Source organism: Brassica oleracea, chromosome C5 (assembly GCF_000695525.1).
Source record: "Brassica oleracea var. oleracea cultivar TO1000 chromosome C5, BOL, whole genome shotgun sequence".
NCBI classification, from domain to species: Eukaryota; Viridiplantae; Streptophyta; class Magnoliopsida; order Brassicales; family Brassicaceae; genus Brassica; species Brassica oleracea.
In genome coordinates this window covers 2,683,657-2,702,327 of record NC_027752.1, presented here as the reverse complement: position 1 = coordinate 2,702,327, position 18,671 = coordinate 2,683,657, and the positions used below count along the sequence as shown (strand labels likewise).

The window sequence follows — 18,671 nt, the reverse complement described above, 5'->3', positions numbered from 1 at the left end:
ATCAACTTTTACCACTGCACCACTTCTATTTCATTGTAATTACTTTCAAGCTATACATATATACTCGATTTGGATTAAACTTTTTTAAAAAAAAATTAAAAATAGAAAATATAAAATAAATAAAAATATTAGTTTCGGTTTAATAATTTAATACCCGGAACCGATCCGGAACCGACCGGAAACCAATCCGAAACCGAACCGAACTGTTCCAAGTACTCATTGGATACAATTTGTAAATAACCGAATATCCGGACCCGAACGGGTCTTGAACAGGTCTTACCCGGAACCGATCCGAATACCCGAAATCCCATGCCTAAGTTTATCAGAGCAGAGGATAATGAACACGACAAACCCTGGAATTCTATTGTTTCAGAACGTGAAGAAAGTGATTGTTTCTTAATGGGGCTAAACTTTTGTTTTGTTATTAGCCCAAATAAGGTATCAAAGCCCAACTGTAAACCGTAAAGTCCAATTTAACCAAACGAAAGAATAAATGAAACGCAGCGTGTAGCCTTAGTGGACACGTGTCCCTCTCTCATAGCCTGATTTTCTGACGTGTCTGCCTACGTGGCGCTCTAAGGAGAGAGTAAAACACTCTTTTATAATATAAGATTTTATACTTCCTTCTTTCCATTAGGATAGACTTTTTAGAAGAAAAAAACACAAAAAATATATTTTTGCGTTTTCTATGAAAAATTTGTAAATTTCAAGAAAATTAATTGACATTGTTGAATTAATATTGGTTAAAAGTTATTGAAAATTGAAAATTACATAAAACATACATTTATTATGTTTTTTTAATATGTGTAAAAATATTAAAAATTGTCGGAAGAAATAGTATTTTATTGTTATTTTATTTCTTTTTTACGGATAAAGTTTATTAGATATGCTGGTTTCGGAAACTGGAAAATATCGTCGTTTGACTAAGTGAAATCCAATACTGTATATTAAAAAAAAAATTGCAAGTTGATACGTACATAGACCAATTCAATTCCCGAAAACTTCAGTTACGTGGATAATGATTAAAAACAAAATTTTGAAAAAAAAAAGTAAGTGCTTAAAATTAAATAGACCAATTCAATTCCAAAAACTTAATTTGCGTAGATAATGATAAATTTTAAAAAGAAAAGAAATGGTGTCTAAAATTAGAAACTTCACAAGTTAAATAAATTGCAAGAAAAAAAAATGTCTTTATAACTAATAATAAACTCTCTCGAACAGGATGCGAACAACCCGCCTAAATTCCAAATCTAAGAATTCTACGAGCAACAAGACAGAAAAAAAAAAATCAGTTCTGCTTGAAATATTTCTTCCAGTGCCAATGCTTCTTCCAACGCTGCTCGGCCATGTCCTCAATAGGAACACCTCTCGTCTCTGGGAGAAAGAAGATTGCAAACAGTCCCATGATAACATTCATGACCGCAAAGAAGAAGAACAAGCCCGATCTGAATCGGCATAGCGCCGACAAGAAGAACTGTCCGATAACGAAAGTGCACACCATGTTCATCGCCACTGCACAGAAGTAACCACTTGTTCTCACCTCAAGTTGATAGATCTCAGACGGAATAAGCCATCCCAATGGTCCCCACGACCACGCGAAACCAGACACATAGATACAGATGAGGATCAGTACTATAAGTGGCACGGCGTGACTTGTAATAGGGCCCACTAGGTGTAAGTATTTTAAGAGCAAGGCTCCAATAGTTATCTGCGAAGCAAGCAAACAAAAAAGAGTTAACTTGTTATTCAAGTAAACAGAAAAACCTAACTTGTGACGCAAGTAATTTTTACCTGTGTAGCCATCATTTGAGTTGCTCCTTCAACCAAAAAGAACTTTCTACCCAGCCTATCAACCATGATGACGGCGAAAACGGTGGCGAGTGCGTTCACACCGTTGGTTACAACGGTAGAGACCAGAGAAGCGTTGTTACCACTCCCCATGGTCTGAAACAAGACCGGAGCGTAGAACATAACCACATTGATTCCAGTAAACTGTTGGAAGAACTGAAGCAGCGTTCCGCACACAAGCGGCGGTCTGTTCTCGCTTTTTGTGAAGAGTTCTTTAAAAGGGGTTTTCACTTTGTTTGAAATCTCCGTGGCGCGTTTGATCTCGTTGAACTCGAGTTCGATGTTGTCGATGCCTCTGATCTTCCTCAGGACTTTCTTCCCTTCCTCGTCTTTGCCGCGCTCGATGAGGCTAGCTGGAGTCTCGTGGATGAAGAAGGATCCTATCAAGAGGATCAAGGCGGGAACAGCCGCACCACCGAGAGAGTATCTCCAGCCGTTTTTCATCGTGGAGGTTAAGTAGTTCACGAAACTCGCTGCTAGGATTCCAATGGTGATGAGAAGCTGAAACGCGATGTTTAGTCCTCCCCTGATTCTAGGTGGTGCAATCTCCGAGATGAACAATGGAACGGTCTGCGCATGTATTGGTTTCAAACGTTAGAGGCTAATAAAATAAAATAAAAGTTAAAATTTAGAAACTTATATCTATGTATATAAGTTCGAAAAATTTAGAATGCTAATTATTAGGAATAAAATATCCTACGTCCGGAATTTAAAGTAAATTAATTAATATAACTCGATGAAAATCTAGAAAGAAAGTTTTGAGGATCTTGACCTGATTACCAAAACCGATACCGAAGCCAAGGAGAATACGACCACCGATCAACATGCCGAGATCTCTGGCAAAGTAGTTGAGAATAGCACCGAGGAGGAAGAAGATGGAGGCGGACATGATTACAGGTTTTCTTCCGAACCTTCTGCATAAGAAGGAAGCGGCAAAACTAGCGAAGATACCAGCTAAATAGAGAGAAGAAGTGAATAACTGCAAAAGCTGGTCATCGAATTTGCAGTAGTTGTTTTCGTGCACTCTGTGTTTCTTCTCGTACACGTGAGGGAAAAAATCTAGTAAAAAAGTGTCCATACTCGTCACACCCCCTGTAGTTTTTTTTTAACACACGTACCCATTAGTTAATCAAAACATAAATCACAAAAAAAGAGACAAGAAGGAATTAAACCTTAAAACAAACCTGAGATTCCGATGTCATAACCAAACATGAGACCACCAACAGCAGCAATGATACTGCACATGACGACTTGAAAAGTCGTCTTTCCAGGTAAGGAAGCACCACCTCCTTCGATATCCATCACACCCACCGCCATTGTTATATCTATCTAGCTCTTTGTATCTAATTGTTATGTGTATACCCTACAGGTTTTAGTACTTTAAGTCGATGGAGAGTTGTGTTTCTTTTATAGATGAGTTGAGAGGGTTTTGGATAAACTATGATTTTCACAGAATATTTTTTCACCGGTTTTTTTGGTCGACTTAGATTGTTTTAGATAAACATTAGGGACAAATCAGTATTTAAGAGATTTTCTTTGAATATTTTGATTATCAAGGAGAAGATAATAGCGAACGATAAGGACTGGATATAAGTTTACTCAGTTAATTACATCATTTATCCACATTGCTTTTTTACATCAAATTATCCATATGTTTAAATACACAGATAAATCTATGAAAACAAAAGAAATATATGTTTGTGATAGAGTAGAGTTACTAAGAAAAAGATAAAACAGTTACAAAAAAAAAAGAGATTAAAACTAATTGAAAAATTAATTAATTAAAAACTTAATGATCCTTTTGCCAGGAAAATACGGAGTAGTAAAGTGATACTTACCTTAAACGTATTTTAAAATTGATGGAAAGCAAAGAACACAAAAGAAACCTCAATCGACTTATATACACTGTCATAGTTCAACATACAACTTTTTTTTTTTACAAAATCTTAATAGCTAGCATCTGTATAAATTGGATGCTGCATCTACATCTGCTGAGAGGCTACAATGTTTGTGTGTTCACTGTTCATCCTTGCCACCATTATTAAGAATTCAAAAGAACATTAGTTAAGAGGAAACTCTTTTAGGCTGGACTAGATTTTGAATATTTCCCTCCTTTTACAGTTTGGGCTCGTTTCTTAAGCCCAATCATTATTGACCCGGTACAATATAACATTTGACATCCCATATTTAACAGTTGCTATCAGATCAAAACAAAGATGAACACCAGCACTGCGATAAGGTAGGAAGATTTTGCAACCTTCACTACTCTATGATAATATGAAACCTTACCGGTATATATATACACATGACAGTCTTGTTAAGGCGAATGATGAAAATAACCCAAAGTTTAGTGGGACTAAATGCTACGTTTTGGTGTGTTGCATTTAGCAACCTTTTGTGTAAGCCTTAGGTTTTGGCTGGAGAACAATAAGAGATGATTCCCTCCTATAGGTTCTGTTCATGGTGTCTAATTTAACTCCTTTTAAATCCCAAACTTCACTGAGACTTGAACACAAAAACTCATGTATGAGAAAGAAGATGGGAACGATCTCTTTCAAGAATCTGAATTAAATAAACATTTTCTCTTGTTGCCACAAAAAGGAAAACATAAGATGAAAAAAACTCATAAGCTACACACATACACCAGTTCGATCTAAGCTCCTTGCTCATCCGCAGCTTCCTCTGCCCCTTCATAAACACAATAACACGTGGAAACGTGTCAATATATTATTAACACATAATCTACAAATCATATTTCAAGCAAAGGAACTAAACAATAAAAGATACTTTCAAGAACAAGTTGGTTCAAAACACTAACCTTCAGTGTCATCCTCATCTTCCTCGTCTGTCTCGAACGATTCAACACCGTACCTAGCATTCAGAAACTCCACCGCCGCAGGAGTCAGCACAAGCTTATCAGAGTTCAAAATATCAAACAGATTCAACGTCCTAGGCGTCAGCATCCTCAGCGTCCCGATGTTCCTCCCCGACTTCGCGACGTTCTCCTCCACATCAATCATCAAGAACATCGCTTTCTCCTTCGGATCCAGCCCCCACCTCTTCATCGCAGCCAAGAAGTCCTTCGTCTTCGGCTTCTCGAACCTGTCCCCGAACTCCTCCACCACTATCGCCCCGCCTTCCGACGACGCCGCGCTCGAGATCGCCGTCGATATCGCCAGCCTCTTCTCCTTCCTGTTGATCTTGATGGTCCAGTCCCTCGGCTTCGGACCGAACACCACCCCTCCGCCGGGACGCAGCGGCGTCCTCTGGGACCCTCGCCGAGCGTTGCCGGTTTTCTTCTGCGCGTAAGGCTTTATCCCACCGCCGCGAACCTCGCCGCGGGTCAGCGTCGACGCCGTGCCTCGCCGCTTGTTCTGCAGGTCGTTCACGATTGCGCGGTGGACGACGGCGCGCGCGGTGTCCTCCGGCGCGGTTTTGAGGTCTAGGTACGTCTCTCCGACCCTCTCTCCCTCGAATGAGAAGATAGGTAAGGTTGCAAGCTGGGCTGCGACGGAGAGAGGCTTTGACACTCTGCCGGAGCTGGGTTTCGCGACGGAGATGTAGTTTCTAGGGATTTGGTGAGAGGAGGAGAGAAAGAGAGAAGACGAGAAGAAGGATAGAGAGTTTGGCGCTGTTGCAGAGGAAGCCATTGTTGCCTTACCTTATCACCAAATAGGATTAATCTCACAACAAAGAAGAAGAACACTGTCTGAAAAGGGGTTATCCACTTTATCTTGTGCTTGGTAGAATTTGGGGATCTGTTTGGATACAAGGATACCAATATCCTCTCTTCGCATAATAAAATAATGACAGCTGTCTGAGTCAAAGCCTCTTTACTAGCCAGCAGGTTTTAAAAAGGCTTTTAAAGTTTTAAACTGTGCTAAAAAAAAAATATCTAAGATAACGAGCGCACGTTAGCTAACACCACCGCGAAAATCCCACCGTATCACGCCTCCAAAACGCAGCGTATCATGGCCGCCTCGTCTGAGCCGCTTGACCTAGTCGTAACCGTCGTCTCCGCCAAGCACCTGAAGAACGTCAACTGGCGCAACGGAGACCTGAAACCCTACGTCGTTCTCTACCTCGACTCTGATCACCGCGTCTCCACTCGCTCCGACGATTCCGCCAAACCGGTGTGGAACGAGCGGGTCACTCTCCCTCTCACCCGATCCGTCCACGAATCGGTCCTCAACGTCGAGATTCTCCATTCCGATGCGGCGAAAACGCTCGTCGGATCGGTTAGGTTTCCTCTGGTTCGGTTGGTTGACTCGGAGGGGGCGATGGTTCCCGAATCGATCAGCTCGCTCGAGCTTCTCCGTCCCTCGGGGAGGACTCAAGGGAAGATACGATTGAAGCTCGCGATCAAGGAGCGACCGATACCTCCGCCGCAGCGTCCTCAATCGCAACCGAGAGATTACTATTCTGCCCCTCAAGGAAACCATTATTACTCCCCAAGCCCTCCTCCAGCTCCGATCACCTCCCCCTACAGAGAATTCTCACCCTCACCCTCTCCGTCTCCGTCTCCTTATCCGTTCACCGATCACTACTATTCCGGATTCTATTACCCGCCTCCTCCGCCGCGTTCGATGTACGATCGGGCCTCCAATTACGGCCAGCCATCTGCTCCAGTCGATCTTCCTTTAGCTCCTCCTCGGTTTCCACAGCCCAATGGGCCTTCAGCTCCCGTCGAGGCCTTTCAAATGAACGAGTATAAGCCGCAGGTGGGCTCGCGGTTGTCCAGCTACGGAGTGCCAAGCGGCCCATCGGCTCCAGTCGATTACTCTCCGTTTGATCACAGGCAGTTGCAGAAGACGATGGGTGGGTTGAGCTTGGAGGAAGAGAGAGGTGCTGCAGAGAGGTCTGAGAGCGAGTTTGGAGCTAGGCCGCCGAGCTACAGCTACGGCCGAGAGTATCGCCGTGAATGTTAGAAAGCTGTGGAGTTTCATCAAATGTGTGATGAAGAAGTTGTGGAATTTCATTAAAGTGTGTGAACGTTTTTAAGGCTCTGCTATCATCAGATTTTACCTTCGTGTTGGTGTTTGGTGAATTTCCTCGGAAGATATGATATGCCCCTATATGTATGTATTGTTTGCGAAATTGATATCATTTGCTTCTTTTCTCGTTGTTTATGTATGTATCTGAAGAACAAGAGAGGTCACCCCTTATGTACCTTTGTAAATGTTTCTAAAACAACTCTAGTTTCGTCTTTTCTTTCAACTTTTTGCAATGATTTGCTCAACTTTTTCTTTCAACTTCTTGAAATTTCTGAGGTTTTGTGAAATTTTGTGAAATTTTAAGGCCGGTTAAAATTCGTCCACTTCTCTTTTGCTCAGCTTTTCCATCAAACCACTTCTTCTTTCTCCGGAAACTATGAGCTGGTGACAGACCTTTTCTGTGGCACATATACACATGTTTTCTGCTGTACTTAAACCACATACTGTCTGTGTTTTTCCCACATAAAGGACACCCTATTTTTCCCTTCACTTTGCAGCCTGCAAGATTCCCATAAGCCGAGAAATCACTGATAGTCCAAAGCAGCATTGCCTTCAGTGTGAAAGTTGATCGAGTATAAGCGTCATACACTAACTCTCCACTGCTCCACATATGGTTTAGATCTTCAATGAGAGGCTCTAAGTAGACATTTATACTGTTACCGTGCTGTTGTGGACCAGGAATCAACAGTGAAAGCATTATTTTCTCCTTCTTCATGCATAAATCAGGTGGCAAGTTGTAGTTGACTAACAATACCGGCCTAACTGTACATAGAATTCTTCATGTTGAATGGATTAAATTCGTTTGTTGAAAGTCCAAGCCTCATGTTCCTTTCTTCAGCGGCAAAGTCAGGGTATTTCGCATTCATCTGATCCCATGTGACTGAATCAACAGGGTGTCGAAGTTTCCCATCAGTGCTTTTGTTGCTGAAGTGCCACCTTAGATCCTTAGCCATTTCCTCAGACCGGAACATTCTCTTCAACCTTGGGATTATTGGAAAGTAGCGTAATACTTTCTGTGGGACTCCTTTCTTCTTCTCACCCGTATGGATATTAGTCTTCCATCTCGATGCCTTGCATTTTGGAAAGTCTTTAATCTAAATAATGACACTATTGCAGATAACTTGCTGTGGTTCGCACATGTATGATACAAAGGTGTTTCAGCTTCAGCTAGCTTCGCCAAAAATTCATCTTCTTTCTTGTCCTCTCCCTCTGCTATCTCAAAGACATCCCCCGTACCAGCTAAAGCTTCATCGGAACACTCAGCGGCTCTGTATAAACCAATGATCTCATCATTCCATTGACTTGCCCTTCTTTCATCTTCAACCACTGAGCTCAACTCTCCATGCAGATACCAATCAGTGCGCTTCTTATAAGCCTCCTTCGTTCCCCTAGTAACAAGATGAGCAACTACCACACTTCCGCAATGATGATCTATGTTACGACAGTCAATGCAAGGACAGACAACCATATCAATTCCTTCCGAAGCTGCAGCCACTTCCCGTACAAACTTAGTAGCTCCTCTCTCATAAGCATGATCGACTCTTCGGTGACATGAAACCAGAACAAAAATTCACAAGCTCAGTGACTAAACACATACTGAAACATAACATATATGATAAAATTCATTACCTGCTCAGATGAACCCAGTCTTTGTCCACCATTCTATGTTCTAAAACCTAAATTGAAACCTTTAGTAACATAGAGAACCATTCAAAGTAACAAATAATATAATCAATCAAACCTAAATTGAACAATTCATCGCTTGACTGTAAATCGAAATCGATAAAATCATGAATCAAGTTTAATGTTATTAAGAATAGAATAAAGGGAATCTAAGCAAAGAACGTAGAGCAGGAATGCAAATCAAACAGGAAAGAAAACAAAGACGAAATCAAAGCAACAAACATCTCTTCCATTTGAGATAACAATCGACAGAGATGTCGCAATCACAATCTTCGATACCTTCGCAGTCGACAATAATGGATGTGGGGAGCTTTATTACGGTTCTAGATTAGCAGATTAGGGTTTTAGTGATGGAGATTGTGGTCTAATTTTTTTAGAGTTAGTAGGGAAAGAGGGGAAACTGAGAAAAAGAGAAAGGTCTTTCGCGAGTGGAGAGAGGGAAAATAATCAGATCAGTCTTTTTTTTGCTAAGTGTGCCGTGGTAAAGCTAATTTTAGGTTCTCGCTTTGTGAAACTCTACCATAGCGTTTAATTAACCCTATTATATAATAAGCAAATTTTAAACCCATCTACGATAGCAGTTCAGTAAAACGTGCTATAATCATGTGCTATCAATGAAGACTTTTTTTGTAGAAGACGATGGGTGAGTTGAGCTTGGAGGAAGAGAGAGGTGCTGCAGAGAGGTCTGAGAGTGACTTTGGAGCTAGGCCGAGCTACAGCTACGGCCGAGAGTATCGCCGTGAATGTTAGAAAGCTGTGGAGTTTCATCAAATGTGTGATGAAGAAGTTGTGGAATTTCATTAAAGTGTGTGAACGTTTTTAAGGCTCTGCTATCATCAGATTTTACCTTCGTGTTGGTGTTTGGTGAATTTCCTCTGAAGATATGATATGCCCCTATATGTATGTATTGTTTGCGAAATTGATATCATTTGCTTCTTTTCTCGTTGTTTATGTATGTATCTGAAGAACAAGAGAGGTACATAAGGTGTCACCCCTTATGTACCTTTGTAAATGTTTCTAAAACAACTCTAGTTTCGTCTCTTGTTTCAACTTTTTGCAATGATTTGCTCAACTTTTTGAACCAGGCTATTGGGCTCTTAAGGGTTAATGTTTATAATGTGAATCCCTTCTCTGCTAATTTACAGCTTGAACTATGAACCATGCTCAGATTATGGTAGTGTGCCTTGTCTCAGACATGAACCATTCTATGTCCTGCAGTTCTACAGAATTTTTTTGCAGGTTGGTGAAGGTCTCCTCCTATGTCCTGCAGTTCTACAGAATCTTTTTGCAGGTTGGTTATAGACTTATCATGTGGATCCAGTTCCTGTTTGGCTATACCAATGTGTGAGTTTACTTACTTTCTTAGTCTTTTTGTACATTATCAACCAAATGAAGTAGCTAAATCTCTGAAGGTATCACTCTTGTGAATTGTAATATTGAATCCAGTGATCTCTGTATCAAATAATAGTGCATCGAGGGATATTGGTGGATTAATGTGTCTGATTAATTGAATTATACTCATCACAGTACTGAAAAGATGTCTTCCCTCATCGTTTTGGGTCAAATTTTTATGCATACAAGTTGGTGCTAAATCTTTTCTTGTCTTGTTTTGACGATGCGAACAGAATAGTTGTGCTATTGCATTCTTTTCCCTTTTGGCATTTTTGAAACCTGTCGTATATGTCAGTCAGTCTCAGGCCATTAGCATCTCTAATCACTGACTTTATACGGCAGGAATATTTGTTCTGATCCTAATGGAATGTTCTCACGTGTAAAATCACTCTCCATCCTCCAAAGTGTGATCTTCTATTTCTGTCTGGTTCCTCTATGCTTTTTTCATATTCGTGTGCCCACCATTAACTTGTTTTTTTCCTTCTTTTTTGTAGCCGCAGACTCGTGAATGGAATCTGCCCATCCATAAAAGTAAGTTTAAAATTGGCCTCTCCTGGAGTCAAAAATATACCTTTTCCAGATTGTTTTGCGTACACATGAGTGATCATCAAAGAAGAATGATGCTAAATGGTTGCTTCATTAGAAAGAGCCTTTTTCATCGCGTAAACAAAGGTTTTATTCCCTCTGTGGACCGTAAAGAAAGAATGAAAAGAACCGAGTCTTATCTTTTTGCTCTTGCGCGTAGCTCTCTTTGTGTATATAGGATCGAAAAGCTACACTTTCTTTTTACTTATTTATGTGTTTATGTCTTGATGTTATGAATACATCTAATCAATGTCTTTTCCCTTCTTTTTCCTGAGTTGTCCTGAGCTCCAGTCCCTTAAATATCTCTTAGTATCCTCATATTGTTTCCCATAAACCTCTCTCACTCCCTCTCTCTTGTGATGTCAGCTACTGGAACAAAACGAATCAGCACAAGCACTAGACCAGTTCCGAGAGATGCCTCAGTTAATCAAAGCGCAATCAAGGGACCTCATGGTGGTAAGATCCCCGGGTGCACAACGAGCTGCAGATTAAGGTTACCGAGGAAGACAGAGGTCACAGCAGCAAGAATGATCAAGCAACTTGGCTGTAAATTTGCAAAAGGTTTGCGCCTGGTGGTGATGAGGAAGAAGAGGAAATCTTCACCGTCAAAGGGTTCTTCTTCTTTTTCCTCAGGGAGGTCTCAGCCGTCGATCATGCCTTTAAGCAATGAAAGTCATAGATCAGAGGCCATAGAAGACTGCATAGAGTTCATCAACTCATCATCCTCCTTCAACAGATCAAACTCTACTTGTTAAGTTTCATTACTCCCTTTATATTGGTGTTCATTGTGTATTTGCTTATGTTGTGAGAATTACATGCACTGTCTATATAATAAGTCTTTATGCGACTTTCACTGATGTGTTACTACGATAGTAGTCTAGTAAATATGTGAATCCAGCTCTCATTGTCTTCTTGATTTTTACTCTTTTGGTTCTAAAATACGTTTTGTTCATGATTAAGTCATAGTATTATCATTTTCATTTGATTCAATCGCTGATTAGATTCATAAACCACTTTTTGATAACATAAACATTCAGAATCTGCAATAACTATATTTAAAAGGTGTGTATGTAACTACTTTTTATCAACTTCATTGTGTAGTAAAAATGAGTTATCTACTAAGAGTAGATTAAAAATAGCAATATCCAAATAGTTAAAATAATAAAGCAGGTGTGCTTATATTATGGCCACCTATTGGTGTAGCTTTGCTATTAGCACCGTCAATGAACGGGACACCGCCTGAAGAAGTATACAGATATCATATGAGTGCGCGTGTGTTAACATGTTTATAGCCTAAACTGACTCATCTCTTTATATCGATTTTTTACCTAATTCTATCATATCTTTTGAATAGAACATGATTGCAAATTGTAGGTCGTGTTCAATTCGTTATAAAATATGCGTCGTCTACTAAAAGTTGAAGTACCCACTAATCGTCTTAGACCTATACTATAAATCCAATTGTTAATGTTGTTTGTTGATCCACTAGAATTCCTTTTATGTAAATCTTATATCAATCAAAACTACGAGTTTTTTCCGCGCATACGGAGATAAATATTTTATAATTATTTACTAATACATGTATTATTAATTAAAAGAATACAATAATAAATTATTATTTATTTTTCATTAAAAAATTAATGTATTATAACTTTTTGAAAGAAAAAAATTACATTATATTCACTATTAACATATAATTCTTATAAATCACTCAATATTTTTTTTCAATCATATAAAATTTAGAATTATGAATTTTACTTGATTAATATTTAGTTATGTGTTGTCTGTTTTTTTTTTTAATTTTTTTATAAAAAAATATATTATGGATAACAACACAATATATATAGGAATTTATCTTTTTATTTTAAAATATATATTTTAGATTTTTCGTTAATTTTAGTCACTTATCTAATCAAATAAAATTTTAATTCGTTTTATTTTTGGCTAATTTATATATTTTATTTATTAAGGATATAAACGATATTAATCACTCTAACTTTTAACGCGGATGTTTTGTTGCGAAAAATCACTTATCAGATATTAATATAGAAAATCAAATAAATTATTATCTAGAGAAGAAATATATGTCAGGCAAGTGTGCAATAGAAAAAATATAAATTTACACCAAAAAGAAAAACTGTGCAGTAAAATCAAGGGAAATTGGATTGTATAACATGAAAAAAGTTTAATTCAAAAAGTAACCAATTTTCCTAACATTCCCTATATACACTATTACATTTCTATAATAATACTGTATTAGCTCTCCTTTTTACCAACTCATCAACCTTCGATGAAAACAAATTAATTAATGATTATTGATTGTGAAAGATAAAACGTGGCTTTTTGTTGCTCTCACACACTCACAAAATAAGTTTTTCGTTGCTGATATTTGAAAAAGTGAATAGATTTCTCCAAGACAGATTTGAGCGACGAAGACGTTACGAACTACGTTCCCGGAAAGTTTTGTGGAGGAAAAAACCGGTTAGGAGGCTTTATCGGTGACGGAAAGGAGATGTTTCTCAGATTCCAAAAGCGACAGTAGCAAAGACACCAAAACATGTAAGTAACTGAATTTACAGGAAATCTATGTTGTATGTGGAAGAAGATAAACCATTTTTATTATTGTATTTTATTCTATGCATATAAAATAGATATGTATATTTTGTTATGTGTTCTATTCTATTACTATACAATTTTATCATGTTCCTTCCATTTGTTGGTTAATAAAAAGTGTTCTATTTTATTTAGAAATATAGTTTGTAATTTTTTTAAATTCTAATTATCTTTACATGTATCTGTAAAAATTGTATTGTGATCTATATTGTATAGTTTAATATTACATAACATTATGTACTTTTTAGATTTTGATATTTGGGTTTAGGGTTCATATTTGGGTTAGAGATTAGTGATTAGAGATTATGGTTTAGTATTTAGAAGATGAAGGGATATGATTGGGGTCAGCATTAACTTCTTATATGCAATCACATATATTTCATAATTTCACCAATATGTACTATGTTATTTATTTTGTTCAATTCTATTTGGATTTAGAGTTTATATTTGAGTTTAAGGTTTATATTTGGGTTTAGAGTTTAGACTTGAGTTTAGGGTTTACTGATTAGAGTTTAAAGTGTAATATTTAGAGGTTGTTGTGAGATTAGGGATAACTAGAGTTGAAATATGTTTAGTATTTAAAGGTTGTAGGTAGGGTTATATTTTTATACTATTCCGTTGATATGGAATCGAATACTCGGTGCATATGTATGTGGTTAGTAAATATATACGTAGATGACTCCACCAATAGAAAAACATCACCTACTTTCTCTTATAACTGGAAACCTTTTAACCGACGGGGGCAGAACCGGATAAAATAGGATACAAATGTCTGATATTGAATTATATCGAAATCAATGTTACTCATCTAATTTATTTATCTGTCAGATATATGGCTAATACACAAATAAACCCTAAAATCAATTCACCTCCGGGTGCGGCTTGTTCAAACTAACAATAGGTTCGATATAAATTGGTTCAGATAGTGAAAGTAATAATAAGTGTGACCCCTGATTTAAAGCCTAAAACATAAAACCCAAATCATAAAGCCCAAAAGAATCCGATTATATTGACGATTTCTTGTTCGAAAAATCGGACGCCTAACCGATTACGCGGGCGATTAAACGTGATTCGGGATGGGACCGTGGCGAGGGAGGCAGTTCGGTGACATTCTACGCTCGGCCGCGTAAGTGACGTGGAACACGTATAAATGAAAAAGCGTCCGATTAATATGAAAAAAAAACGCTACGCATAACTCGTTACTTCCTCGGCATAATTAAATTTGGCCCAAAATTTTGGAACTATTTGTCCAGCTCAAGCCCAAAAAATCATTAACCACATCTTTACCAACTCTCTTCTTTTCTCCCGACAACAAAATCTCTAAAATTCTAAGAAACTCTAATTGTGAAAAACAATAAGATTTTGACAAAGACTCAACGCAATCTATATCACCTTCATATATGACCCTTTGTTCAATAAAAGTATAACATCCAGTATTTTCAACGCAACTATGATTTACTTGAGTTGAATGACTAGTAGATTCAAGAACATGTACAATAAATAATTCGTTAGAATGTATACAAAAGTTATATTTTTTGTGTTAATGACAAATACAATTATATTTTGTATCTATTTAGGTATATATTTATAAATCTATGAATCTTAATACCAATGATATTTTTTACATAAACATGTATATACATACAAAGTTGTATTATATGTATAGATGAAATATTATACATATAAAATACAAAAAATTCCTCCCCGCGTACTCCTCGAGTTTTTTCCGATTTTCTAAAAAATCGCTAGGCCCGGGTGCACCGCACGCGTAGCGCCTAGCGAGTTTCTGAACAAGGACGATTACACACTTTCCTGAGTCTAACCGTGATTTAACTTTTTATTATTATTATATATTTTATTTATTAAAGATATAAACTATATTAATCATGTGCGTTCCGTTGCGAAAAATCACTTTTAGTATAGACCAAATAAATTATTAGCTAGATAAGAAATATGTGTCGTGCAAGTGTGCAATAAAAAAGATAAAATAAAAAATAAAAGTTTACACCCAATAAAAATGTGTGAAATAAAATCAATTCACCTGCGGGCGCGGCTAGTTCAAACTAACAAGAGGTTCGATATAAATTGGTTGAGATAGTGCACGTAATAATAAGTGTGCCCACTGATTCAAAGCCCAAATCATAAAGCCCAAGCTTAAGTATTTAAAAAAAAAGGAACGATTCGTCATATAGTAACCGGCGATCTTCCCGCCAGGAAAGTAGCCATGGATGCCGGCGTAGCATCAAGAGTCAAGCCTTAGTTATTAGTCAAATACCATACCGTTCCTCGCTGATATTTCTATAGAAATATAATATCTTTCACGAGATTTCAAGAACATTAAAAATAAAAAGAGAGCAATAATGAGAAGCTGGAGATTGAACATGGACGGTTACTTATACCTCTGCCTCGGTATTCTCGCTCAGATCCTCCTCCCACGTTCCTCTTCACCGCTTTGCGTGTTTCCTACAAAAGAAGTCACGTCACCTCCTTCGCCGCCGGTTTTTCTCTTCACAAAAAGCCGTGAAGATCTTATTCCCACTGGCGATCGTACACTTGAAATCGAATCTATACGCGAGCGTTTGTCGAGCTGATAAAGTGTAACTCCTGTTCCTTACTCTTTTATCATTCGTAGAGAAGAAATTTTCTGCAACTCTTTCTACAGGTATCAACTTCTTCTATGCCCTCTCTCTCTCTATACTTTTTAATTGATATTCGTCTCTTAACGAGTTCAGCTCCGGATATGAAAATTTGAGGAACTTTGGCTGCAGGAACTTGAAGTTATGACTGCTGCTGAACTTGAAGCGGGTGTGTCCCGTGAACCTGATGAATCAGAGATGAATATTTTCAGTGATAATGGTAGTCAAAGCGTTGTCTCTCAGCTTCTTGATCATATCAACAGCCACGAGAAGAGAGGAGGAGGCTTTAGCGAAAGGTAGTAGTAATATAACATCCTTACGCACTCGCTTTTTTATGGAGAACTTGAATAGAGCTTTCTTGATTGTCTGTCTCGGTGAAGGTTTCTCAGATGGAGACGGAGATATCTTCCGGTTGGTGGAGATAACAGACGTGACCATGGCTCTCTGAAACATTCAGGACCCCTTGTTTCTGGAGCAGCTTACTGCATCTCTTCATGCAGTATGATACTAATGAACAAAGTTGTTCTCTCCACCTATAATTTCAACGCTGGAATCTCTTTGATGTTGTATCAAGTAAGAAGAGAATACTGATCCATGAGCTTTATGATATGATTTGACATGCTATATATATAGTTTGGTGATTTCCTTATTTATTTTTAAATTACAGAACTTAATCAGCTGTTTGGTGGTAGCTCTATTAAAATTCTCTGGAGTGGTTTCAGTTGAAAAATTTAACTGGAAGTTGATCAGAGTTTGGTTGCCAGTCAATGTTATCTTTGTTGGTATGCTGATCTCTGGGATGTACAGGTAAGAGACTAATAATCAACACTTTCCATTTAAAGGAACCTCTAGTGCTTAAGACTAATGCAAACATTACACTTATTTTTTCCAGTTTGAAATATATAAACGTTGCTATGGTGACTATTCTGAAGAACGCAACGAATATTATTACAGCGATAGGAGAACTATACATGTTCCGCAAAAGGCAGAACAACAAAGTTTGGGCTGCAATGTTCATGATGGTTAGTTTCTTTCTTTAGCAATTTCTTATGTGTGATATCAAAAGTGATACCAACTTAAGAGTTTGTAATATACAGATCATCTCTGCAATCAGTGGAGGCATCACGGATCTCACGTTCAATGCGGTAGGGTACACGTGGCAGACTGCCAATTGCGTTCTAACCGCTAGTTATTCAGTAAGTTTCACCCCTGTGTAACAAGTAAGTAAACAAGAGTCTCTCATTCTCTCATAATGATGATCTACCGACTCTTTTGTCACAGCTTACTCTGCGTAGAGTCATGGACAAAGCAAAACAGTCCACAAAATCAGGGTCCCTTAATGAGGTGTCAATGGTGCTGCTTAATAATCTCTTGTCACTACCTTTTGGCATCACCTTGGTCATCTTGCTTGGGGAATGGAGATACGTAATAAGCACGTAAGTACTATCAAAATTGAGATTGTCCACAAATTTAACATCTTTGTCATTTTCTTTCCCGTCTTTACACATATGATACCTAGTTGTTCTGTCTAATTAGTAATATGCTTGGCTTATTCTTTAGCTCACTTAAAAATATCTGGATCTAACATTGACAATCACTTAGTCTAAACAAGTCCTTGACTATGCTATACATTTACAGCTTCTATTGTTTTTTTCATATTTTCATAGTACAATTTGCATAGTTTTTTTAGGGAAGAATTTGCATAGTTACTACATATTAGTTGCATGTATAACGAGATGTGAAACATCAAATGCGAAAATACACGAATATAAGATCTCACGGGAACTATACAGTCTCAGCTAAAATGTTTATTGTGTTTTACTCTATGGCAGTGATGTGACAAAAGATGCAATGTTTTGGGTGGTCGCAACAGCAAGCGGCTTCCTTGGTCTGGCCATCAGCTTCACATCTATGTGGTTCTTGCATCAAACCGGACCCACAACATACAGGTATTCCAACACAGAAATAAACATTGTTTCATAATAATTCATTTCATTTGTAACTGGGTTGTAACGGTGTGGTGTTCTTAATATCATGTGGACAGTCTGGTGGGTTCATTAAACAAGGTTCCCATATCATTATCGGGTCTTTTACTCTTCAATGTCCCTCTCAGTCTCCCAAATTTCTTCAGCATACTTTTTGGTAAGTAACACGGTTCAGAAACAGAGCACTACCTATGATCTGTTCATGTTATATACTTATTCTTTTTTTTTTCAGGTTTATTTGCTGGAGTTGTCTTTGCCAGAGCCAAGATGTCCTAAACCGTATTTCCAAGCCGGAGTTGAACTCTTCAGAGACTGAAGAGAACTGAAGAGAACAAATAAACAAAGAAAAACCTAGAGAGGTTTCTTGATCTGCAGCTAATAGTTTCAACTTTGAATACAATTTTTCTTCAATATACAACGGTAGAACTTAGGGTTTACTATTAGTACAGATAGTAATTCTATATTCTCAAAAGAATCACACATTCAAAAATTTCTAAACGTAATAAAACACTACTGTTTTGACTTTTCTTTAACGTATCAACATAATAAATTGTACATGGATGATTATCTTTACACCTTCCCCTAGAATAGTTGTTAAAATAGTCTTAAACTCTAAATACATACGAGCTTTCTGATCAAATGAGCTTATGAAAAAATTATCGTTGATGTGACTGCAGCGCTCCAAAGTGTTAAAATACTAATAACAAAATTATATAGTTCCAAACCTTACATCAATTGACATATCTACCAGAAAAGGATTATTATTATGTGATTAGAACTTAGAAGAAGGTAAAGATAACGAATTCACGTGAGGATAAATTGATCTGCGTGTATCCCGACGCTCATTATGGAGACTATACACACAAAGTCCTAAAATAAAGAGGATAGCTGATAATGAGTGTTAAAAAAAAGGAAGAGAGACGTGTCCCTCTTTT

At 37.7% G+C, this 18,671-nt stretch overlaps 5 protein-coding genes across 6 annotated transcripts; 3 read left to right on the top strand and 2 right to left on the bottom strand.

Annotated features, from left to right (window-relative positions):
* Nucleotides 1–1,204: 1,204 nt before the first annotated feature.
* On the bottom strand, nucleotides 1,205–3,249 carry LOC106293612 (sugar transport protein 2). Its single transcript, XM_013729287.1, has 4 exons — nucleotides 3,033–3,249; nucleotides 2,621–2,940; nucleotides 1,792–2,418; nucleotides 1,205–1,708 (listed from the first exon to the last, which is right to left on the bottom strand). Exons 1-4 carry the CDS (start codon nucleotides 3,163–3,165, stop codon nucleotides 1,289–1,291), a joined length of 1,500 nt encoding a protein of 499 aa, XP_013584741.1. The 5' UTR covers nucleotides 3,166–3,249; the 3' UTR covers nucleotides 1,205–1,288.
* Nucleotides 3,250–4,351: 1,102 nt separating this feature from the next.
* On the bottom strand, nucleotides 4,352–5,557 carry LOC106294834 (50S ribosomal protein L4, chloroplastic). The gene is made up of 2 exons (XM_013730505.1): nucleotides 4,667–5,557; nucleotides 4,352–4,536 (listed from the first exon to the last, which is right to left on the bottom strand). The coding sequence occupies exons 1-2, from the start codon at nucleotides 5,496–5,498 to the stop codon at nucleotides 4,502–4,504; spliced, it is 867 nt and encodes a 288-aa protein (XP_013585959.1). The 5' UTR covers nucleotides 5,499–5,557; the 3' UTR covers nucleotides 4,352–4,501.
* Nucleotides 5,558–5,728: 171 nt separating this feature from the next.
* LOC106294833 (formin-like protein 3) lies at nucleotides 5,729–9,609 on the top strand. The gene is made up of 2 exons (XM_013730504.1): nucleotides 5,729–7,002; nucleotides 9,502–9,609. The coding sequence occupies exon 1, from the start codon at nucleotides 5,820–5,822 to the stop codon at nucleotides 6,774–6,776; it is 957 nt and encodes a 318-aa protein (XP_013585958.1). The 5' UTR covers nucleotides 5,729–5,819; the 3' UTR covers nucleotides 6,777–7,002; nucleotides 9,502–9,609.
* A 67-nt stretch (nucleotides 9,610–9,676) lies between these two features.
* On the top strand, nucleotides 9,677–11,413 carry LOC106294835 (josephin-like protein). Of its 2 annotated transcripts, XM_013730507.1 has the most exons (3): nucleotides 9,677–9,869; nucleotides 10,412–10,448; nucleotides 10,869–11,101. In XM_013730507.1, exons 1-3 carry the CDS (start codon nucleotides 9,679–9,681, stop codon nucleotides 10,992–10,994), a joined length of 354 nt encoding a protein of 117 aa, XP_013585961.1. In that variant the 5' UTR covers nucleotides 9,677–9,678; the 3' UTR covers nucleotides 10,995–11,101. The 2 variants fall into 2 exon arrangements, with proteins under 2 accessions (XP_013585961.1, XP_013585960.1); XM_013730506.1 differs by lacking the exons at nucleotides 9,677–9,869; nucleotides 10,412–10,448 and adding an exon at nucleotides 10,455–10,589 and having other exon boundaries at nucleotides 10,869–11,413.
* A 4,070-nt stretch (nucleotides 11,414–15,483) lies between these two features.
* On the top strand, nucleotides 15,484–18,293 carry LOC106293875 (GDP-mannose transporter GONST2). The gene is made up of 9 exons (XM_013729512.1): nucleotides 15,484–15,777; nucleotides 15,884–16,047; nucleotides 16,132–16,324; nucleotides 16,419–16,558; nucleotides 16,644–16,773; nucleotides 16,849–16,947; nucleotides 17,033–17,187; nucleotides 17,584–17,700; nucleotides 17,796–18,293. Exons 2-9 carry the CDS (start codon nucleotides 15,896–15,898, stop codon nucleotides 17,899–17,901), a joined length of 1,092 nt encoding a protein of 363 aa, XP_013584966.1. The 5' UTR covers nucleotides 15,484–15,777; nucleotides 15,884–15,895; the 3' UTR covers nucleotides 17,902–18,293.
* Nucleotides 18,294–18,671: the final 378 nt, after the last annotated feature.